At 38.1% G+C, this 23,692-nt stretch overlaps 2 protein-coding genes across 14 annotated transcripts in view; one reads left to right on the forward strand and one right to left on the reverse strand.

Annotated features, from left to right (window-relative positions):
• The window catches only part of si:dkey-172j4.3 (diacylglycerol kinase eta), an 80,996-nt gene extending 68,760 nt beyond the window's left edge, over positions 1-12,236 (forward strand). For 3 of the 13 annotated variants that reach the window (XM_046850840.1, XM_046850842.1, XM_046850841.1), the window contains exons 22-29: positions 936-1,049; positions 1,142-1,276; positions 1,774-1,937; positions 5,302-5,416; positions 6,051-6,143; positions 6,805-6,921; positions 7,457-7,568; positions 9,454-10,318. In XM_046850840.1, the coding sequence (XP_046706796.1) occupies positions 936-1,049; positions 1,142-1,276; positions 1,774-1,937; positions 5,302-5,416; positions 6,051-6,143; positions 6,805-6,921; positions 7,457-7,568; positions 9,454-9,692 (1,089 nt within the window). In that variant the 3' untranslated portion in view covers positions 9,693-10,318. The other 10 variants (XM_046850845.1, XM_046850838.1, XM_046850846.1 and 7 more) reach the window with 7 other exon arrangements.
• A 292-nt stretch (positions 12,237-12,528) lies between these two features.
• zgc:92429 (uncharacterized protein LOC445063 homolog) lies at positions 12,529-21,027 on the reverse strand. The gene is made up of 11 exons (XM_046850852.1): positions 20,780-21,027; positions 20,148-20,197; positions 19,515-19,571; positions 19,087-19,241; positions 18,576-18,679; positions 17,757-17,809; positions 16,164-16,234; positions 14,830-14,932; positions 13,917-14,036; positions 13,476-13,538; positions 12,529-13,354 (listed from the first exon to the last, which is right to left on the reverse strand). The coding sequence occupies exons 1-11, from the start codon at positions 20,841-20,843 to the stop codon at positions 13,019-13,021; spliced, it is 1,176 nt and encodes a 391-aa protein (XP_046706808.1). The 5' UTR covers positions 20,844-21,027; the 3' UTR covers positions 12,529-13,018.
• Between the last annotated feature and the right edge of the window lie 2,665 nt (positions 21,028-23,692).

The following is a 23,692-nucleotide window of genomic DNA, read 5'->3' on the forward strand; positions in this document are numbered from 1 at the left end:
TCACTTGGGCTTAACTACATTTATCTGGAAACCAGAAATACGTAAAATACAATACAACCTCTATGTTGTTGGAGAATTCAGCAGGAGTCTTAAACTCGGCACTGAGGCAAAGCAGACTGTGGAATTTGTCGTTCTGCATTTGTGCAGATTAGACCAAAGATAAGATTACTAACAGTGTGTGTGTGTGTGTGTGTGTGTGTGTGTGTGTGTGTGTGTGTGTGTGTGTGTGTGTGTGAGTGTGGGAGAGACAGCACTGACAGCATATTGACGACGATCATGCATAGATAAGACACTTTCACGTTGCTTCTAACTGATTGATTCAGGTTGTAAGCCCTATTTGTCTTCCTTTAGAGCTAGAACAAGGAAACATTGAGTCAGCACACTGGCAGAGGCTGCTGTGGGGTTTATTGTGATGTTATGCGATGTGCCAACAGCAACACATTTTACGCTTTAGACGCAGTCGAAAAGAAATGTATAATATAAGATGCTATTTTAAAGCTGTATCCAACCTACTGCTTTCCGTTATACATTCTCTTAACCGTTTCAGAGTTTCAGGATTGTAAATTTGCACAAGATGGCCACATTAGTTAACTAGATTATTTAACCAGCACATCAGCCCAGATGTTGGGTTTATTTTTAATGACGTTTCTAATGAGAAGTTCTATTATTAATGACAGCAGTCATGCAAAATGTATGCCAAAATGTCCCAGATTTCCAGTTAATCAGAATGAAAAGTTGATGGAAGCTCCATAGAATGGTTTATATCTGGATAGCAAGGTTTGAGGTCTGAGTGACTTGGCAAACAAAGAGCTGTGGTCCAGTGAGAAAGGAAAAGCACGGCAGGATTTTCAATCCAACTAATTTCACCTTCTAGGCGGGAGCAGGCGATATCATATATGGCGAGCTACAAAACACATTTGCTGTTGTTTCTGCAGAATTACGGAGCGCCATCATTTGATGATAAGAAGCTGGAGGTGGTGGCTGTGTTCGGCAGCATGCAGATGGCCATGTCTCGCGTCATTAACTTACAACATCATCGCATCACCCAGGTACAAACACATATACATAAAATCACTGTTATAACATGTCATCATGTTGTGTGTCCGACCTGACAGATGTGTGTGTGTATGTGTGTGAACAGTGTCGGCAGGTAAAGATCATTATTAAAGGGGATGAAGGTGTTCCAGTTCAGGTGGACGGAGAGGCCTGGATCCAACCACCCGGCATTGTAGAGATCATCCACAAGAATCGTGCTCAGATGCTCACCAGAGACCGGGTCAGTGTTCGTGACTTTTTATTTAGAAATGTATTAAAAAAACAGACGTAATGTTTACATACACCCTATATGGATTTTGTTATTTATTTATTAATTCGGGAACCTCCTAAAAAAATGTCTACAAATGTCTCTCGCTAATAAAACAGTAATACTCTGCAAATGTATTTTGTGCAGTACGAAAGGTCATCAGGGTCACTATTGTGACATGCGATTCCTGAATATTTAGATCGCTTTGTATCTAAAATTTTAACTCAGGACTCAAAACTGTGTATGTGTATGTTTAGGATTAGTGAAATATTATATTCGAATCATACTACTATAAGTGTCTAGCAGCAAAGAACACGGTGTGTATATGTAGGAGGATGTGTGGGTAGAATTGGTAGACATGCATTAGCTGAGCTGTAAGGAAGTGTTATAAAGGAGTACATTGAACCTCGCTATGCTGAGTGTTTTTTTTGTGTGTGTGCGTGTATGTATGGTGTGTATTGGCCCTTTAGGCTTTTGAGAGCACTTTGAAGTCATGGGAGGATAAGAGGAAGTATGACAGCTGCCGCCCTACTCGGCCACGTCTCAATTCCCAGCAGTCCATGGAATACCTGACTGAGGAGGAGTGCGCACAGGTGCAACAACTAGGTCTGGTGGCTGACTCACTCATTAACAGGTATGGCTGTGTGCGAACATGAAACACATGAAGAAATCTCTTTGGGCTCACCAACAGTTAGGGTTTTTATGGTTAGGGATATATAGTGGTTATGTTAGGGTTACATTAAGGTTGTGTTAGGGTTGGGGTTACATTAGGGATGTGTTAGGGTCAGGGTTACATTAGAGATATGTTATGGTTACATTATGGTTGTGTTAAGGTTGTGTTAGGGTTACATTAGGGAGGTTTTAGGTAGGGCTGGGCGATAAATCGATTTTATCGATTAACTCGAATGTGTAGTTTACATCGATCTGTTTTAATAAAAATCGGTTTTCTCTTTAATGTCCGCCGACGCTCCCCTCTGGGCTCCCATAGTTTTGAACGAACTCACCCCCGCCCCTCGTGTTTGCCATAGAGATACACAAACAACATGGCAGCGAGCAGAGAAAAACTCGTTTCCAAGAAAAGTTAAGCAGCCGCATGTTGAAAATACACGGTTAAGCAGCCGCACTTTGTTTAGTGTTGCGCGTCCAATCGTACACTTACGGTACGGGTGGTGGAAGCGACCAAAATACATGTAAAGACGCTTCAGAACGGCGTTTCCGTTAAGAAACAGAAAAATCAGATCATTAAAATCGCCATATTCAAACACTCATAAACAGTCGTTTTACTGTGGAGTTTTTAAAAAAAGTAAAGACAAAATCACTCCAATCATCACTGCATTTTTAACCATGTTCCACATTCAAACACTCATAAAACATTTTTCTTTATAGGTTTGCTCAATCTTTCAAATTATTTTTATTTACAGTGTCCCTGTCTATTACTCTCTTAAATTTGATCTCATTTTACTGTGGAGTTTTGGAGAAAAGTAAAGGCAAAATCACTTAAAACCTCAGGTGCATTTTCAATCATGTTCCACATTTAAACACTCATAAAACATTTTTTCTTTGTAGGTTTGCTCATTTTATGTTATGTTATGTTCTATTTTTACAATTTACAAAGGCAGGGCCGCCATCTTGTATTTTTGGATTGTTGTTTCTGATTGCACTTTAACCTAAAGTGGGTTATAATCCCAGATATAAATAAACTTAAATAAATTTTTTTTGTCATATGCAGATTGATTTTAAGCAGGGGGGAAAAAAATCTATTTAAATCGCAAATCGGATTTTTTGTGAAAAAATCTGGGATTTATTTTTTAGGCCATATCACCCAGCCCTAGTTTTAGGGTTAGGGTTACATTAGGGATGTGTTATGGTTACATTATGCTTTTTTTAGGGTTCTGTTAGTGTTACATTAGGGATGTGTTAGGGTTACATTATGGTTGTGTTTGGATTAGGGTTACATTAGGGACATGTTAAGGTTACATTAGGGACGCGTTAGGGTTACATTATGGTTGTGTTAGGATTAGGGTTACATTAGGGACATGTTAGGGTTACATTATGGTTGTGTTAGGGTTGTGTTAGTGTTACATTAGGGACGTGTTAGGGTTACATTATGCTTTTAGGGTTGTGTTAGTGTTACATTAGGGATGTGTTAGGGTTACATTAGGGATGTGTTACGGTTATATTAGGGATATGTTAGGGTTACATTAGGGACGTGTTAGGGTTAGGATTACATTAGGGACGTGTTAGGGTTAGGATTACATTAGGGACGTGTTAGGGTTACATTATGGTTGTGTTAGGGTTGTGTTAGTGTTACATTAGGGATGTGTTAGGGTTAGATTGGGGATGTGTTACGGTTAGGGTTACATTATGGATGTGCTACGGTTAGGGTTACATTATGGTTGTGTTACGGTTACATTAGGGATGTGTTAGGTTACATTAGGGACGTTAGGGTTACATTAGGGATCTGTTACAGTTAGGGTTACATTAGGGATGTGTTAGGGTTACATTAGGGATCTGTTACAGTTAGGGTTACATTAGGGATGTGTTAGGGTTACATTAGGGATCTGTTACAGTTAGGGTTACATTATGGATGTGTTAGGGTTACATTAGGGATGTGTAAGGGTTACATTAGGGATCTGTTACAGTTAGGGTTACATTAAGGATGTGTTAGGGTTACATTAGGGATGTGTAAGGGTTACATTAGGGATCTGTTACAGTTAGGGTTACATTAGGGATGTGTTACTGTAAGGGTTACATTAGGGATGTGTTAGGGTTACATTAGGATCTGTTACAGTTAGGGTTACATTAGGGATGTGTAAGGGTTACATTAGGGATGTGTAAGGGTTACATTAGGGATGTGTAAGGGTTACATTAGGGATCTGTTACAGTTAGGGTTACATTAGGGATGTGTAAGGGTTACATTAGGGATGTGTAAGGGTTACATTAGGGATCTGTTACAGTTAGGGTTACATTGGGGATGTGTAAGGGTTACATTAGGGATGTGTTAGGGTTACATTAGGGATCTGTTACAGTTAGGGTTACATTAGGGATGTGTTACTGTAAGGGTTACATTAGGGATGTGTTAGGGTTACATTAGGGATCTGTTACAGTTAGGGTTACATTAGGGATGTTAGGGTTACATTAGGGATGTGTAAGGGTTACATTAGGGATGTGTAAGGGTTACATTAGGGATCTGTTACAGTTAGGGTTACATTGGGGATGTGTAAGGGTTACATTAGGGATGTGTAAGGGTTACATTAGGGATCTGTTACAGTTAGGGTTACATTGGGGATGTGTAAGGGTTACATTAGGGATGTGTTAGGGTTAGGGTAAAATTAGGGATGTGTATGGGTTACATTAGAGATGTGTAAGGGCTACATTAGGGCTCTGTTACAGTTAGGGTTACATTAGGGATGTTAGGGTTACATTAGGGCTCTGTTACAGTTAGGGTTACATTAGGGAAGTTTTACAGTAAGGGTTACATTAGGGATGTGTTAGGGTTACATTAGGGATGTGTAAGGGTTACATTAGGGATGTGTTAGGGTTACATTAGGGATGTGTTAGGGTTAGGGTTACATTAGGGATGTGTAAGGGTTACATTAGGGCTCTATTACAGTTAGGGTTACATTAGGGATGTGTAAGGGTTACATTAGAGATCTGTTACAGTTGGGGCACATTAGGGATGTGTTAGGGTTAGGGTTACATTAGGGAAGTTTTACAGTAAGGGTTACATTAGGGATGTGTTAGGGTTACATTAGGGATGTGTTACGGTTAAGGTTGCATTTGGGTTACGTCAGGGTTAGGGCGAGAGTTAAATCAGGGTTGTTTTAGGGTTAGGGTTAAATTAGGGTTATGTTATGGTTATATTGGGATTGTGTTATGGTTACATTAGGGTTGTGTTAGGGTTTTTATATAATAATATATTGAGGTTAAACAATATAGTCATAGAGTTATAGTCTTTGTGTGTGTGTGTGTGTGTGTGTGTGTGTGTGTGTGTGTAGGATCCGGGAGGTGGCAAAGACCCATAAAGTGGTGGAACAGGAGTTGGCTCATGCAGTAAATGCCAGTGCTGCTGTCCTCACTGAGGCCTTTCCATCTAAACCCTCCAGTCCTGAGGTACAGCTGCTGGTCTTTACTTAAAATAAACCAGTTAGAGAACACTGAGAGACGATTTAACATGGTACCACCTACTGGTATTAGAATATAGAATACAGGAGATTAGAGTATGACTGCTTGTTCTTTTTAACCAAATCACCATTAGACTGATTAACCTCGTTCCAACAGATTAGTATTTCAAATACAGACAACCAGGAAATTGTTTTGGTGTGGTCCTACGTACATGTAAATATCATGTAAAATATCAGTACAATCAGTACAATATCAATGCAATACTGTACAGAACAAACAAATCTAGTCAATAATGGCATAAATAAAGCATAAAATGTAGTGCACATGAGATTTATCTGTCTCTATATAGAAACACTCAGTCCTGTAGCCCACTTTGTGTAGAAAAGCTGCTGCTTTAGTGCTTTGGTAAAATAACACTGTGTGTGTGTGTGTGTGTGTGTGTGTGTGTGTGCGTGTGTGTGTCTGGGTGGAAGCAAAGAAAACTTCTATTGATCCTCCTGAATGCTTTCTGAGCTCTGCATTAGTACAGCTACTCAGTGTGTGTGATGTCCAACGGCAGGAGCTTGAAAAAAGGTCACTCTGAACAGACAGGTTTATACAGGTGTGTGTGTGTTCTCTTTAGCAGTGTCTGAGTCGCAGCACCGCTGTGGAGATTGTCAACAGCAGTAAAGTGCTGCAGCAGGAGACTAAAATGCTGTTAGAAGGGAAACTGCTGGTGAGAGGCATTTTTTTTGTTTTCCTTCTCTTTCTCTTTGCCGACTCACACATCCACATTCATAAATCACTGGAGTGACAGAGAATTTCAGCTGTTTTTATTTCTAACTGGAGTCAATAGCTGCATACTGTTAGATCCTGTATCGCTTTACGTCACGTTGACGCTAGGCAGACATGCTGTTCATGGAAAGGAAATGAGAATAAATGGAGCTTGACTAATAAAAATGGATATTTGGTTGCATTCCTTTGTTAAAAACGTCATGCACTGCTCAGACCTGTTCGAAGACATATATTTAGCTTTGCTCCCATTCCTCCACACAGCACCCATTTTTAATCAAATCAAAGGTGTCTTTGCTTGCAAAAATAAGCAGTGAGTACTACACAAATAAGCTTTCTTAAATTTGCAATGCAATATCTGATTTAAAATGCTGCTAGATGTGTTTTTGTGACACAGGCTACATGCCGCCTCTGCATCTGTCTATTTATACATACTATAATGTTTTTATATCTTAGTGTGACATCTGTGTGTGCCATCTTTGCTCTTTACTGTTCATCCAATATTTCCCTGTAGAGACTCAGCTTTGTTTACTTGCATGAATAATCTGTCTGAGATGAAAGAACTTACTGTGTGTGTGTGTGTTGTGTTGTGTTGTGTTGTGTAGCATTTGGAGGCTCCTCAGGAGGAAGAGCTGCTCTCTACGCTCAACTCACTCAGTGCTGAGTTAATCAAACTGGAGGACATCCACTGGATCTGTCCCAGCATGCATTGCTCCGAGGAGGTCTGGCTGGACATCAGCATAAATAAATAACACACAGCTGAAACTCAGCTCTTTATTCAGCACTCAGCCGCTCTTGCGGAGCAATTTAGTGTAATATTGTCTGGGTGTAATGATTTCTTGATTTCTTTGGGCATGCATCAATTCAGTTCTATCTGTAGAGCACTTTTAACAATGGACATTGTCTCAAAGCAGCTTTACACAGAAAAAGCAGTTATAAAGTTGTATAAAATTGTATATAAACCAGTGACGACTTGTTAGCTGTTCAGATTGTTAGTAGGTTAATATATCCCAAGTGTGATACATGTCTCTGTGCTTTCTTGTAGACAAACATGAGAAGTGAGTTCTAATATTTGGTTGAATAAAATTGAAACAAAAGTTGAGTAATCGATCAGACCTGTAGAACCATGTAGCCAATTCATTTAGGACGATACTGAAAATATACAGATTAAAGCAGAAATATAACAAAAAAATTTAGCATAATATTTAATAAGCCGTTGTTTTTTCATCTTTCTTCATCTTTCTGTGCTCTGTGCAGGACTCATCCCGAACGAGTGCAAAGAGCAGCAGCATGAAACTGAAGATCATCCCCAAAGTAAAGAAAGAGAGGGAGAAGCTGCATAAACAGCGCTCCAACAGTTCTCTCTCAGGTCAGAAACACCTCCTGAACTTTTTCAGCTGTTTCCTGCTCTCATTCTGTAAACAGGAAGTGGACACTGTTGGCTTGAACATTACAGTACTTTGGTCTCTTCCTACATAAAGCTTGCATATCTGTGCTATACACTCTGTATCTTGGAGTAAGAGGACTGATTTGTTCACGCCAGGTGTAAGATCAGCACTCTTACTCTGACAGGCCTGTCTTCATGTTTGCTCTGTGGTTTCATTAAGTTTCTGTCACGTTTGGTTGTATGTTTGTAGACCACACAAGCATTTTATGGAGTGAACATTGTTTTGGCCTGAAAGCTGGTAAAACGGTGAGCTTAAAGGGTTACTCCAGTGTTTTTTAATCTAAGCTTTACCTAACACATTTACCATTTGCATGAATTTCTGTGGACTGAGAAACAGAATATATTATGTAAGTGGTTTAGTATGTAACAACCTCTCTGTATGCTGTTATAGAAAAAAAATGCATAACAGAGGTTTACCATAGACGTCCCTTTGAATGAGTTGCTATAGAAATGATAACTTTTCAGTTACAGCAAGAGCTCATGTAGAAAATGATTAAATATTATCAAAGTTAAGAAACCAACAGATGGCAAATGAGGTTTTAGGGTTAAACAGATTACACATACTATTACACATTCTATACAAGAGAAACAGTTCAACCAAAACTGTTCTACCAAAACATTTCAACTATTTGAACTCTAAACATTGGAACAATACAGGAAAAAAATATACTCTGGTTACTTACCGTATTTTTCGGACTATAAGCCGCTACTTTTTTCCCACCTTTTGAACCCCGCGGCTTAAACAACGCAGCGGCTAATTTATGGATTTTTCCTGGGTTTTTCCCGGTTTCACAAACTTCAAGCCAAAAAACTGAACCCCATAACATTAGACCAATGAAATTGCCGAACGAGCATGAAAAAACGAACTTCACCTGTTTTCTGAGCTGCATGGCATCGGGAGAAATACTTCACCGATGGTGATTTTTAAACGCACGATGATGCCAAAAGATAAACTCCAGAGAGAAATACAGTAGTTGTGAAAGGAAGGAGGAAGACAGTGAACAATGACTTTCTTGGTAGGCTACTGTTTAGATAGAAGCCGTTGTAACGCGTCAAATCTGGGTCTTGGAATAGCGCGCTAACTCCAGTTGCAACAGAAATCATATAAGCACAGACAGGTTTCCAAATCTTGTGCTTTTTTATTTTTCTTGGCAACAGCGTTACGGGTTAGTCAAAGAACTTAGAAATAAACATCAGAAAATAATAAGGACATATTCCTCGGTCTTGCACACATGTAGTAATATCGGAAAAATGCACGCGGCAGGCTATTACCAAAATACCGCTCTGCTCTTCAAGGAGCCACAACATATTTCACCCGTTACACCATGTAACAGACACTGTCTTTCATTAAAGCCGGTGTAAAGTTTATTAGTTTCAGTGTAGAGGCTTATAGACAGGTGCGGCTTATTTATGGGTGCGCTTTATAGTCCGGAAATTACGGTACACTTTCCCAAAGGTTTTGTTGTGTCTGTGTGTCGCACACACAAAACATGTAGCTCACACAAGTTCATCCATCTGAAAACTAGTTCCTATTCTAAAACAGATGATTTTACAGATAAGCTTTAATTTATAAATGTTTTCCAGAAAAAAAAACTTTGAACTTTTAACTACATTTAACTACTCTCAGTAAAGGAAAATATGCACTACAAAACAAAAACAGTTCGATTCAGAGGAAAACCACTTTCACTCCAGAAATGCTGGACCGTGTGCTTACAGGCTTTATGTGCTACTGGGTCTGTTTCATTCCTCTGTTTGTGTATATGTGTATATGTATATGTGTGTGTGTGTGTGTCTTCTCGGGGGCTAGCGGAGAGATGGGGTGCAGAGGAGGTGGGCACGTGGCTGGATTCGTTGGGTTTAGGGGAGTACAGGGAGAGGTTTGTGACCCGGGACATCCAGGGCTGGCAGCTGGCTCAGCTCCAGAGACAAGACCTGAAGGTACACCGGGACAGCGAACGCTCAGACAGTGGCTTTTACTGCAACACGCATGCGCACACGCACATCACTGTCTGCATCTCAAATCCTGTACTACATCCTAATGACTAAAGCCTTGAATGTTTTTATTGTATTGATAATCTAAAAACCGAGATAATCTAGAAAATCTAAAAGTTTGAAAGCTCTTCAGGACTGAGTAAAGAAGACATCATTTTGATTTCTCAAAAGCAGCAAGAAGATGGCCATCACATTAAACACTGTGTAGACCAGTTAAACATGGTATTTTTTTTTTACTTTGTTTGCTAATTAAATAAGTTCATAAAAAAATGCTCCTGTCCACCATTTTCTACAAATGTCCATTAGTGTGGTTCATGATGGGACAGAATAGTGTATAAAAAATAAAATTATGTAAAATATAACTGTGTAAATATTATCCATCACCATGTTATTTAAGGTAGACTGTATAGTACAGCTTGCTAACAAAATATTGCTAATCACCAGCACATTTTTTGAGTAGCGTGAGTTTATTGCTCTCTTTTGCCCCCTAGCGGAAAAACAGTGCATCGCTCCTTTTTATATTCAATGACAGTCCACAAAAAATATTTAGAATCAGACCCTCCTGGTCAAGATTATTGTGATTATTATTATTAGAGAGCGCAGTCCTCTGTCTGTCCAGCTGTCTTTGCTGGACAGACAGAGACATTCATGTCAGAGAATTTGTCTAAACTTGTTTGTTTATTCTCTCAGGATCTTGGGATATCAAAGGTGGGACATGTGAAACGGATCCTGCAGGCAATTGAAGAGCTGGAGGGTCTGCTGTAGCGGACACACCGTGCCACGGAAAGCTACCTTTTCACCGAGGATGGAGTGTTCAAAGCCAATTGTCACACACTGCACACATGTGCGAGTGGCTGAGAGAGGCATCGCACTGCACTGCACCGACATTCCAGTTACGTTCTCTGTCTGTCCTCTGCCTGCCGGTGCCCTTGGTGTTTAATAGACACTGGCAGTACATGACAGTACCCACAATCCTTTTCTGCATACTTTCTTTGTTTCTATGAGCTGTATGATTTCCTCTTCTTCTCACGCATGAGTCAGACCTTCCTTCCTTCTTTTAACAATTTCCTTCTTTATTTTTCTTCTTTAATTTAATCTGCTTTTAAAGCCAAAAGGTGCAAACTGGTATTTCCTGAAAACTTCTTTTTGAGTCATCTGAACAACGTTACAGGGAACTAATTTTAAAATGCAAAAAAAAAAACCAAAAGAACTAAAAATATTAATAATTAAGCATCTAAAATGTATTGTGGATTTGTATTAGCTGTCAACAATGCAATGTAAGAACTGCATTCTGTCTGATTCTGTCCCTGTGTATTCAAAGACAGTTGGTGTTTCTGCATGCCTTTTGCGTCCACGGTCCTCGAGCAGAAAAACTAAAGCTGTTCGATATAAATTTTTTTTTTCTAATTAAATAGTCAGCCAAATAGTGCTATTGTGCCGCTCGTGTGCCAGGTGAGCTGTTGTTCCGCAAGCTGTAGTGATGTAAATTTGTGCCAAGTTCTTCAACAAATCACAGTGGTTACAGTGAGCTGTTTTCTTATTACATTTTTTTTTTTGTTTGTTTTTTTCTTGAGAGAAAAATCATATAGGGAACATGCAACGTCATACATTTCAGAAAGTGTTTTATCTCATTGCCTTGCACTTTAGTGAGGAAGACGGTCTTTACAAAGCAAACTTGAAGTTTAAAAGTGGTGTGATGTAAAAAAAAAAAAAAAATTAATAATAATAATAATAATAATAATAATAATTCCTCGGCTGTTTTTAAACATATGAAAAGTGTATCCCTATTTATTGCAAACCTTGTTATTAAGAGATGTGTGATCAATAATATATTGTCAAACTATGAATGTCTGTTGTCAGAGTTAGATCTCGTACTCATGCACAAAGAAGTACACATTTCTGCATTACATAATCTGTGTAATGAAATCAAGTCCCACAGTTATTACCAATTAAGGCTTGAACTCTGGTTTTCAAGTTTCTTCACTGTAATGAAGCTGAAGCTCGATGACTGCAGAACGTCCAGTTTAACATTTACACAGAGGAAAAGGGATGCGTATAAAAGAACGAGAGTTCCTCATTGATTCAATGTGATTCACAGTGTAACAGTGTTCCAGCACAGCGTTTTCAAAAGCCTGACTGTACAGAACATGTTTCCTCAGTAAACAATTCTCGCTGTCTGTTTTACAGTCATGAGCAAAGTCCTGTGTCCCGTTATTTTTTCCTTAAAGTGTCAAACTACTGACTGAGTGTTATCAGGGACATGGGAGAAGATACCTGTGGATGTAGAAGCCACACAGAATCTTTGATTGAAATTTCACCTTTGGAAAGAAAAAGGGGCTGAAAAATGACTGCTTACTTTTTTTTTTTTTTTTTTTTTGGTTCATCATATTACAATATTGATGAGACTACTGCTTAATGTTTACTCTTGAAGTATGTAATTTAACTTTTGGAAATTATTTAATATGATTTTTTTATGCTGTATGAGATGCAGTTTACCTTCCATGGCTCCGAGTTTGTCTGTTGGCTGCTATCGCCTCTAAACCAGGAGTGTTGCTGTTTATTTGAAGCAAAAAATAAAGTTTGGCCATTGCTGTTTGACATTTTTGTGTTTTATCTTTTTTTTTTTTAATCAATAAAATTGTTCAGTCTAATAATATTCTGTAGGATATCACTGATTAAACATTTTATGCCAGTTTTATACACAGTTTATGCTTCCACTGTAATGTTCCTATAATTTATTGTGTATAATATTCAAAACGAGGGTAAGATTTCTTTACAGAGTAAAATAAAATGCTTTTATATCAGGGCTTTACATCAATTCACAGGGATGACCTACATAAGCTAAGGCTAATTGTGTAACTACTTTAAAAGAATATAGTCAAAGCTGTGGTGAGGTTTTTATATTAGATGTTTATTAATGATTATGGACACTTTCCACCACAGGAGAGTCTTCAGGACGGGAAGATTGTGCCTGCAGGAGTCTTGCTATAATGTAAGTGAGAATAGGAAGGGTCTTGCCTTTTTGGTGTTCAATGCAGATATAAAAGGATTAAAAGCATAACAATGTCCAGTAATACATTTGAGTTGAAATGGTAGGCAAGGTGCTTTAGTATAATGGGAATAAAACACTTTAGAATGTTTAGTTTTTGGAAAATAACAACAATAAATAACTCCAAAGAGTAATTCTGGTGATGGTCAATAAAAAAAAAATGTGCATTGACCCGGGAACACGTTTTAAATCAATATTTGTATAATTTATATCACAATGAAATGAATTTTTATTCTAATTCTAACTTCACAATCACACCAACATGCAACCCCATCCAACCCCTACTGTCCTATTGTATAAAAACAATCTATTTTTGGATACTAATTGACCTCTATTTCTTTGGAGGTACAGGTTTGGGTTCTTCCAGCAAAGGAGGACAGTCCAAATCCTGCTCCTGCTCCTGCGCTTGCTCTTGCTCTTTCTCTTTCTTATCATCATCTTCGCTGTCATCCCAGTCTGACTCACTGATGTCATCATCTGAGATGTACCAATCTGGTTTTTCTTCATCTTTCGTCTCTTGCTCTGAGGTGCTTTCTGTGCTTTCTGTGACCTCAGGTTTGTGTTTGGGGTCTTCCAGTTTACCCCAAGCTACAGCATGGGCCTTCTTTAAGGTCACTTCTACTTTTGAAGGCAACATATTCACAATGCTGTTCTTTACATCAATTACCTGAGGGAGAAAACCAGCATGGGTGACTGACTGAACGATCACTCGTGTGTACGCTTTAACTTTGTATTTAAGGATTTGCTTGGCGGTGCTGCTGCTGAAAAGTGTGATCAGTCTTTCTTACCCCCCACAGATGGAATTCCTTGTGAAACTCCTTGTTCTTTTCAAACTGAATATGACAAGTCAGCTGTAGGGACATAAAGAGAAAATCCATAAGGTATAGCCTTAATACCTTTGCAGCATGTAACATTTAAAACAGCAGGTTATAATAAGTATTTTCCATGAATCCAGACCAAGTGGCGTGACCATGGCATATTTATGTACAGTCTGGTGAGTTCCCTGCACTAATCTCCATCCAGGGAAATTAATTTGCAGTGCAGTAATTTAGTCTCTTAAGACTACACTTTATGAAAAATCAAGACTCATGTTAAAAAAAATTCTTTAACTGTTAACCATAAAACCTTATAAACTAAATGTCAGAAGTGAATCTCACTACAGAATGAAATTTCAGCTTCTTCCAGCACCACAGAGAACTATTAGTGACATGAACAGTTCATGGACTCACCACTGTGCGGTTGGCCTCCACATAGGAATGCTCAGGGCTGGCATTCTTGGCATAAATGGTGACCACCACCTGGTTGCCCGTCTGGTGCCAGTCATTTCGACATGCCACCTTTTTCTTATCCTGTCAAAGGCAACAAAAAACAGCTCAATCACCAAGGAATAAGATTACACTTACTTATCATTATACCACATCACTGCTGAATTCTTGAACCTGATTGGTCAAAATGAGTATGATTAGTTTTTCTATAACAGCATTTCTGAGAGTCAGAGTGGCTGCAATTCTAATGGCAAATTTAGATTAATACCTTTGCTGGAATACTTTATTCTTTCTTTAGTAATGATAACTGATAAGCGGAACCTCTACAGCAATAAACCTAACAAAAATGTTATACATGTTAGTTAGCTGTGCTTACAGATCACAGCACCTAATTGTATTTTTTTCTCAAAACAACAAAATATTCAGAATTACCTTAACCACTATTGGAAAATATTATTATTATTATTATTATTATGCAGATGGCATTGTGCTAGTGTAATATAGATAGTGCTGTCTTGATAATGTGTTATCTCTTAGCTCACAATTAGTTAACTTTCCAATTTCTTAAATGATCATAAAGTTAAATTGTCCACCTGAATCCAGAAAACCAGCTTTCTGTCTATATATTAAACCTTAGTAGATAAATAATTGTCAGTTTTCAATCCAGTAGCAAAATCCCAGTAGAATAAGTATGCTACTCCTAAAGCACATCCAAATACTATAAAAGAAAAAGTAATCAATATGCTAAGTAGACTCTGGATTCTCCAAGGATTCTTTGAAGGTCAGTCCAGGTCTGAGTTAGCATTATGAAATATGTATCAAACTTGCAGATGCACTTGCACATAAAAGGACCAGAGAAATGCAAAAATGCTCATACCTGCTTTTGGACCCAGCAGTGTTTGCCTGCAGTACAACCCTTCTGATCGAGGAAAGCGTTAAAGTCGATGGTCTTAATGCAGCAGCAGCTCCAGTATTTGTAACTAATGGTTGATCAAAACAGTTTTTAATGACTCACAGGAATGAAGTTGTGTACTTTTTCACTTTCTGCAGTTTATCACATCATCATGCTGTTTTAGTTCATTTAGTTCACAGGTTTAAAAGAGAATCACCTATGCAGAACAAACAGCCTTTGGACATAAACACATTTTGAAATCTTTGCTATTCAATTCAAATGACTGAAAGAAAGTTCTTTGGAAAGATGAATCCAAATTGGAAATCTTTGGTATATGTGAGATAGAGAACAGGAGAGAGGATATTAGCAGGTGGTGGAAGCTTTGGGGTTGTTTTGGAGCAGGGAGAATTTGAGACTTAAACCAGTTGAATTAAAAGTTTAACCAAAATGTCTGCCACTCCATACTTCTACACCATTAATTCTGTCTGAACTGTGGCCAATTGGAACCAACTTCACCACACAGCAAGACAATGACCCAAAACATACGTCCAAGATCTGTAAGCATTATTTAGAGAGCAATCAGTCAGCTGGACTGATATCTATCATGGAATGACCTGCCCAGTCACTGCACCTAAAACCTTTTGTGATGCTCTGGGATAAACTGCATCACCAGGTCAGAAAGAATCTATACAAAGCAAAGAAAATCTTTAGCAAGTTTTAAAAATAGGCATGACAAATGAATTTTAGCTGAATGTTTGGGGACTGTCCGGGTGCCAAGAGTGTGTAACACTGTTATTCATGCCAGGGGAGGATTTTTAAATGAAATTATTTATGTTGAAATATGTTTTTGTTCAATGAAAATGATTGGCTTGGTCAAAGTAACCTTCATACCATTAAATTACCAAGTTTGTTACAAATAAGCAAAAGGCACATGCATGGGTCTCTCAAAAACAATAAAAGGCTGGCTTTCCCCAAACATATCAAAGCTACTCTATATGATTTATTGAATCATTTTCACAAATTCTTTTACAGACTTCTTTTTTATTTCAAATTTACAAATGACTGTGTGAATTTGGTGCTTTAGGAAGGTTATAATAGTGCAGACCTTTAAGAGAACAGCGAGAAGAAACGGGTCTGTAGTTATTAAACAGTACAATAGTTATGAGATCCCCAATTTTCCAAATTAAAATGTTCCCTCTAGACTGTTCAGACTTAACCATGAAGCCTGTGTCGATAAAGGTGACATTGGAAAAGAGAAAATTAGAAGAAATGAAAAAATAATTTCGATAAAAAATAGTACTTTGAAAAAATAGGCTCACCCCTCATGAAAAACTGGTGCTCCAAAGTGATGTGTGCAAATCTCTGCATCTGTCTCTGGCCCCTGGTACAGCTATAAACACACACACACACACACACACACACACACACACACACACACACACACACACACAAAATGAATCAACCTGTCCAATTAATAACCAAAAGTCTCTTTTCACATCCACCTGTGTTCGTGCGCACACACACACACACACACACACACACACACACACACACACACACAAGCGACTCAGCGGTTTTAAAATGCATTACTTATGTCTGCCTCTATGCGTCAGACAATGCAGTCGAGTGACTCAGCATAAAGAGATACAATGGAGACAAGAACAATCTATAAACTATTTCACTATGTAAATGTGAATAAACTCAAAGTGACGAGCAGAAGAATGTCTGAGGTGTGTGTGTGTGTGTGTGTGTGTGTGTGTGTGTGTGTGTGTGTGTGTATGGCACCCATTCCAATTACCAGTGACAAATAGTCACTCTAATAAGCAAACTAATATGTTCCCAAAGTAATTAGCAAAGCCTGCCTACACACAACGCCAATTATCTTCATGCTATTACCCATCATCCTTCTCTAATGCATAAACATTCAAACAGCAACAGAGATCAGATCAATGCTTCCTAATCCACAGGGAACAGAGTCTGGAGTCTTATTTGATAATAAGATTAATTATCGCTAAAAAGTTTCTCAGAAGGCTGGAGGAGGGAGTGTGTATTATGTGCAGGTCCAAGATCAGAGTTCAAGCTCATAACATGAGTCATCTTTTATAGAGAGACTCAAATCTGATCCGGTTTAGTTTAGAAAGTCTAGCATTATTTGCTAAAATGTAATTACTTAGCAGTGGAAGAATTTGCTGTGTTGTATTTACACCACTAGGGGGCAGGTTCTGTTCCAGGTTTCCAGTTCTTTTTTCTAGAACTATATAATGATGACATGGATTTTAACTTTTGCTGGTGTTAAAGTAAGTCAGATTTTTCTTTATTGTAAATAAATAAATAAAAAAGATTAGAAAGAACAGCATTTACAAAATAAACATACAAAAACAATCATCATCGTCATAATGAGCACTGGGTGTTTAAGCAGAATTGAGAACATCCTTCGAACATGCTTCATTCAGGTTAGTGTTTATTTCATATTTTATACATAACAAAATCTCAAAAACTAAACCTAATCTAATCAGATTTGGCATTTAAAAAAAAAAAATTATTAGTAATTGTTTATTTATTTATTTATTTGTATCCACATTATGATGATGATGATAATGATAAGCTAGATAAGTATTTATTTTAAGTTCTTGTCAATGAAATCATGTCATGGCTTATCGAGGCATATTCTGTGAATATGATGCAAATTTAGATTCTGACAGCTATTCAAGTCTTGGGGGTCTTATGGGTCTTTAAAAAAATGGATTATATCCATTTTAAAATATTAGAAAGATATTTAAAGAGAAGCTCATTCAACACAGAGTGCTGCTTTAAATGAAAATTTGCCATATTATGAGAAACCATAAATGTGCAACGTTTCATCTGGACACACAGACACACAGTTCCTTGCATGCAGCCACAGAGCCACCTACTGTTTTGCAGCCTGCGTTTTTGCACTTAGTCCCCACAATGACACCATCGCTCTCTGAAAGTGAAGAGCAGAAAGCTGTCAGGTCACATGGCAGGAAAATAGCGAACAGCATGTACTAAGATAAAAGGAAGATGATGTTTCGCCACCTCACTATTTATAAAAAAACACAAGCAAATAAACAATGTTCTGTTGATGTATTAAGCACAATGAGGTTATTGTATGGAAACTGGGTGATGCAGCCACATCAATCTCCTGTCACCACACGACCTTACAGGATGAATTTCACACTGAAACTAAAACTAGGACACGACTTATTGCAGTTTTGCCTAAAAGTGTATTTATATTATTCTTACATCCAAGTCCATAGTCAAGATACAACTTCTGCAATTCATAAACTCAACAATACCACTTACTGCATAGCACTGGTTATGATAATAGGGACTGTGATTTACAGTTTAGACACAGGGTAAAGCATTTATTTTTGTTTAAATTACGCTATAAAAATGGAAATCCAAAACATCAACTCCTAACACAATTGTTAAAGTTATTACTTAGTTATTATTATGATCTAAAGCACATATAAATCCAACATCAGTTTTAATAAAAAATAAAATGGTTAGAATATACAATAGTGCTAGGATGAGTTTTGTTGTGTCATGTGTCCTAGAGAGAAATGCATGATTCCAGGCCTAATCATAAATCTGTGAATGAGTTACACCTGCAGTGTGGGTGGAGGAACAGAGGGAAACTGAGAGAGAATATCAGGATAACAAACAATTCAATAGCATTCAAATTATAAATGTGGATGGCAGAAGCTCACCGATTTTTTCCTGCTTCTCTTTCTCACTGATCTCCATTTTCACCAGGATCTGAGTCAGTGAGGGAGACACCTTCACTTTCAGCTTGGACTTCGGCTCATCGGAGCTGACACACAACAAACACACAACATTAAGTTGGTTTAACAATGAAACACACACGTTTACAGCATTTAGCAGACAGTCCCTCAAAAACAGACTTACTAATGTGCTGTGGGAAACAGACATCACTATAACACTTGTTTTAGCTAAAGCATTTTCTGTAGAAAAACCGAATGGAAATGAGATTATGATTCTGCTGTGATGCAGGATTTAAAGTGGAGGACAGAAGGCTGCTGGATGAACTTTTATGTCGTTTTACATTCTTGTCCTGTTCCTTTTTTTTTTCTTACTGTGGGAGACTCTCAGGGGAGAGACAGACAGAAAGTGTGTGACAAGAATAACAAAAGCTGTCTACAGAGAGCTTATGTATGTGTGTGTGTGTGTGTGTGTGTGTGTGTGTGTGTGTGTGTATACCTGGGTCTCTCCTTTTCCAGAGCCTCAGCAGATTTAGGGCCCTGGAAGATTGTCTCCTTGCTGCTGTGGCGCTTCTGCTCTCCTTTATCAGACGTGATCTCTGGCTTCAGCGGCTCTTTAGGCTTCACGTTGCTGTGGCATCCACGAGAACAACCCTGTGATAGGCAACAGAAAGGGTTCATAGAAGCATTAAACATAAAAGCATAACACAAACGTACAACACCAGTGAGGGTTTGATGTAAGAGGGTAAAAGACAGGAGTGGATTCCACAGTGACAGTCGATAAAGCTGTATAGTGGACACAACACAGAATCATGACTTTTTTTTATAAACATTTTATTTAACAAAGAACAAAGACATTTATTTATTTTTCAGCTTTCTGTTGTCTCTGTAAAATGGTAATTGTTGCCATATGTTTATTAGAACTACCTTGATAGAGAGAAACTCAGAGAAATCTGTTGTTCTCTTCTTACAGCAGGACCAGCCCTAAGGACAAACACAGAACATTTACCACAAAGTTGGAAGCACACAACTGTATAGGATGCTTTAAAATCAGTAGCATGACATTTTCTATTTAACTTAACTTGGAGACCCAAACCTGTCCCAGCAATGGCAAGCTCCATGAAGATAAGGTTTAGAGGGTTGGGTTGGTCTGAAATGTCTTGTGGTGTCTGCTATAGTGCTCTGGACTGACTGACTGACTGCACCCCCAGGCTTCCTCACTCTGGATCGGTACTGATTTTACTAACACCCTTGTGGCCAAATTAGCACAAATCTCCACCACCACACTCCAAAATCTAGTGGAGCATCTTCCCAGAAGAGTGGAGGATATTTTTTATTACAGCAAATGGGGACCAAATATGGAATAAGATGTTCAAAAAGCCTCTTATGGTCAGGTGTCTATAGACTTCTCTAAATAGTGTATATAATAATTAATGCAGAAAGTATGTTTGGAGAAATGTCAGGCTTTGAGACATTAAAACCTTTGCTATTGAAAATTTCAAGCACCACAGGGCATGAGTGGCACATTGTTTTGTAGATTTTGTGTGTGTGAATGTTTACCTTCAAGGCATCGTGGAAGATAGGCACTCCAGGGTGAAAAAGACATGCATCTAAAAACAGAATAACATAACACGTTACATCACTTCCTTCCTTTTTTTGTGTCTAAATGTGTGTGGTCACACACCATGACACCCTGTCCCACCCTGTCACACACACACACTGCAGTATTAGTTAGCGGTCCCTGTCACAAGCAGCCAATCAGAGTGGAGAACAGCATGGAGAACATTTATGGTACTCAGGAACAGCTGTGAGGAAGAGCAAGGGTCTGTCTAAGTATTCTCCTCAAACACGTGGGACATTCATAACTCTACGCTTCCTACTGTGTCTACCAGGAGATAAACTTTATAAAAAAGTTTTTTGTTAAAAAAAAATTATTCATTTGATTCTCAGAGACAGAGACAAACACAGATACACATTTCTTCAATTGATTTCTAACCAAATAAAATTTGCCATAGAATCTGTTGTGGAGTTTAGCATCAGGGAAAGTAAAAAAGAAAATAGTTACATGTAATTCACACAGAAAGAAATGAAAGAAACTTTGGATTGGTTAAAACATTCAACATTGAGATTATTATTATACACAAGATTTCATGAATACAATTTTAAACAAAGTATGGAAAAAGAATCCTTACCATCAGGGTTCTTGTCCTCATCAAACCTTTCACCACAGCCTCTGTTATAACACAGTAAAGCCATCCTGGTCTGGTTTACGCTTAGTTTCTTTTCAGAACTCCTCTTTCATTGAAAAGTTGTTCTTCTGGCCCTCTCCTGGGTTATATATATACTCCTCCACTCTCCAGAACTTTCAGTCAGGAAGAACGAGAGGTCCAGAAAGAGCAACAGAAATCAGAGAGAAGACCAGAGACATGGAGATAAGGGGAGAGAGAGAGAGAGAGAGAGAGAGAGAGAGAGAGAGAGAGAGAGAGAGAGAGAGAGAGAGAGAGAGAGAGAGAACAGTCTGAATGAAAGCTATAAATAGTCAGGAGCCTTGCAGCTGTTGAGTTTTATCTGAAGAGGGTGACATTCCTGATATCCGGGGGCAGGAGGAACTCACACTGATGCACAGTAGGGCAGAGGGAGAGAACCAGCAAAAACAAGACTGAAAAAGGGTATTCAAATTATATATTTTTTTTAAAGAATTCTTAATTTATTATGTTTTTGATTGAGTTTGAAAGTGGAAAAGTCTGACAGAACTGTAATTTTTTAGAGAAACACTGCTTCTACACCAGGCCAAAACACTGATCAAGCACCTCTAAGGAACATCATAAACATCTCAAAATAAAGAATTACCTTTAATGAACTTATAAGTAAGTTAGAATAATTTGTTATGAAACTGTTAAGATGGAAATGAGTATATTCTTCTTCTCCTTCTTTCAGCTTCTCCCATTAGGGGTCGCCACAGCAGATCATCCGTCTCCATAACCTCCTGTCCTCTACATCTGCCTCTTAAAAACCAATGAAATTAGTACTACTAGAACAAATGTAATCCAAAGGCCAGAAGCTCCTTAAAGTTTCTGCTCTTTCAGAGAATCTTTAAATTGAATTTCTCCAGAAGCTAAGAATGTTCCAATCAAAGGAGCAAATTAAATCCTTTTATTTCGAAAAAGTATTTTGGATTGTGAACAATACTTTAGAATCTGGCTACTTTTAAAAAGAATTCACACCAATATAAATTTTGTTCTGGATAATCACATGTATGTACATAATACAGCTGTATATTATACATCTACATTATATGTACAAAAGTATTGGGGCATTAGTCTTTTTAGGAGGAGTTTATGGATGTGGTGAGGGAAGATATTCAGGTAGTTGGGTTAAAAGAGGCAGATGTAGAGGACAGGGGGGTATGGAGACAAATGATCCGCTGTGGCGACCTTCTAATGGGAGAAGCCAAAAGAAGAGAAGAGTCTTTTCCACTCATCAGTCTGTTGCCACAAAGTTGGAGGCAAACAATTGTATAAGATCTCTATAGATTTGGAAGTAATACATTTCCTCTTCAGTTGATCTAGCAGACCCAAACCCGTCCCAGCATGGTTGGAGCGGCCTGCTATAGAGTTCTGATCTCAACTATACTGAACACAATTGGCATGAATTGGAACACTGACTGCACCCCAGGCCTCTTCACCCTCCATCACTTGATTTTACTGACACCCTGGTGGCTGAATGAGCACAAATCTCCATAAGCACACTCCTAAATCTAGTGGAACATCTTCCCAGAAGAGTGGAGGGAATTATAACAGCAGATGGAGACTAAATGTGAAATTAGATGTTCAGAAATTACAAACAAATCGTATGGTCAGATGTCCACAGCCTTTTGTTCATGTATTGTTGGATCTGTGATGATCGCACATGTTGAGCTATTTTATGAGTTGCTCAGTAGCTCCTGGTTCCATAATCTCAAATGACCGTATAAGACTGTAGAAAAAACATTACTCATAATCACACGCTCCAGTGCTCATGTTAGTTCTCACTCTCCAGTGTTCTGTATTGTTTAAAGATTTATGATTACACTCTTGATATCACTCAAATGAGGAGGGGTTCCCCTTTTGAGTCTGGTTTCTCTCAAGGTTTCTTCCTCATAACATCTAAGGGAGTTTTTTCTTCCCACAGTTGTCACGGCTGCTCATCAGGGATAAATGCACACCATTCACCTTAACTGTTAAAATCTGTAAAGCTGCTTTGAGACAATGTCTGTTGTGAAAAGCGCTATAGAAATAAACTTGACCTGTATATTTAGTTATAAACCCTGAGAAGCAGTTTACTTGCAAATATGAGCGACTTTTATACTGAATATCCTGTTCTAAGTAAACTTTGTGTACACTTATGCTTTATTGATCAGGAAGCAGAAACGATTCTTTAGTGACGTATCGGGGAGGAAGGGATTGAAAACAGGCCACGATGTACCACATTAACACTGTAAATGAACCTCACTGACTGAACAGCATTCATTTCAATATATTATTCAATAAAAAACAAACCAACCGTACCAGTTTATTCATTCATCTGCTGTTACTGATTGATCCTGGTCATGTTAGAGGTAAATCCAGAGCCTGTTGAAAATGTCCAGTTTTGCTCGGTTTACTGGCTTTACAGCAAAGGTGTGTTATTGAGTCACAAATCCAGCCACTGGGATGATTTTCTGAGGTAAAACAAATGCAAAGAACAAAGAAAAAACCACTTCCATTTGTTTGTTGTAATATTGGAAGGCAAACAGATGACGTACCAAATGTTAGAAAATGTTTTCTTTATTAAGAAACCTGCGAGCACGAGCGATTAATCAATTACTTTACAAGGCCTTCATTCATGAATCATGGTAAAAGCTTGCATCACAAATACACACAACATAAGTGACTTAAAAAAAAATTATAAAAATACAACAAAAACCAATCTGCAAATTTCAACTCAGACAAGCACACGACCACTGAGAAACTAGTTTTCTGAAAACAGGAAAAATACACAGAAGTCAATTACATCCACAACAGATTGTTTACTCAATGAAGAGGAAAAAAAAGAGCACCATATTTAATAAAACATTGCAAACAATA

This window comes from Silurus meridionalis, chromosome 6 (assembly GCF_014805685.1).
Source record: "Silurus meridionalis isolate SWU-2019-XX chromosome 6, ASM1480568v1, whole genome shotgun sequence".
Lineage (NCBI taxonomy): Eukaryota > Metazoa > Chordata > Actinopteri > Siluriformes > Siluridae > Silurus > Silurus meridionalis.

Excerpts from the sequence above, each read along its gene's own strand:
- zgc:92429 (XM_046850852.1), bottom strand. The coding sequence starts at position 20,843 with ATGGCTTTACTGTGTTATAACAGAGGCTGTGGTGAAAGGTTTGATGAG. Across the intron at positions 18,680-19,086 it reads CTGGAAAAGGAGAGACCCAG|CTCCGATGAGCCGAAGTCCA; the intron begins GTATACACACAC and ends GTTGTGTGTCAG. Across the intron at positions 13,355-13,475 it reads AGGAATTCCATCTGTGGGGG|GTAATTGATGTAAAGAACAG; the intron begins GTAAGAAAGACT and ends TTTCTCCCTCAG.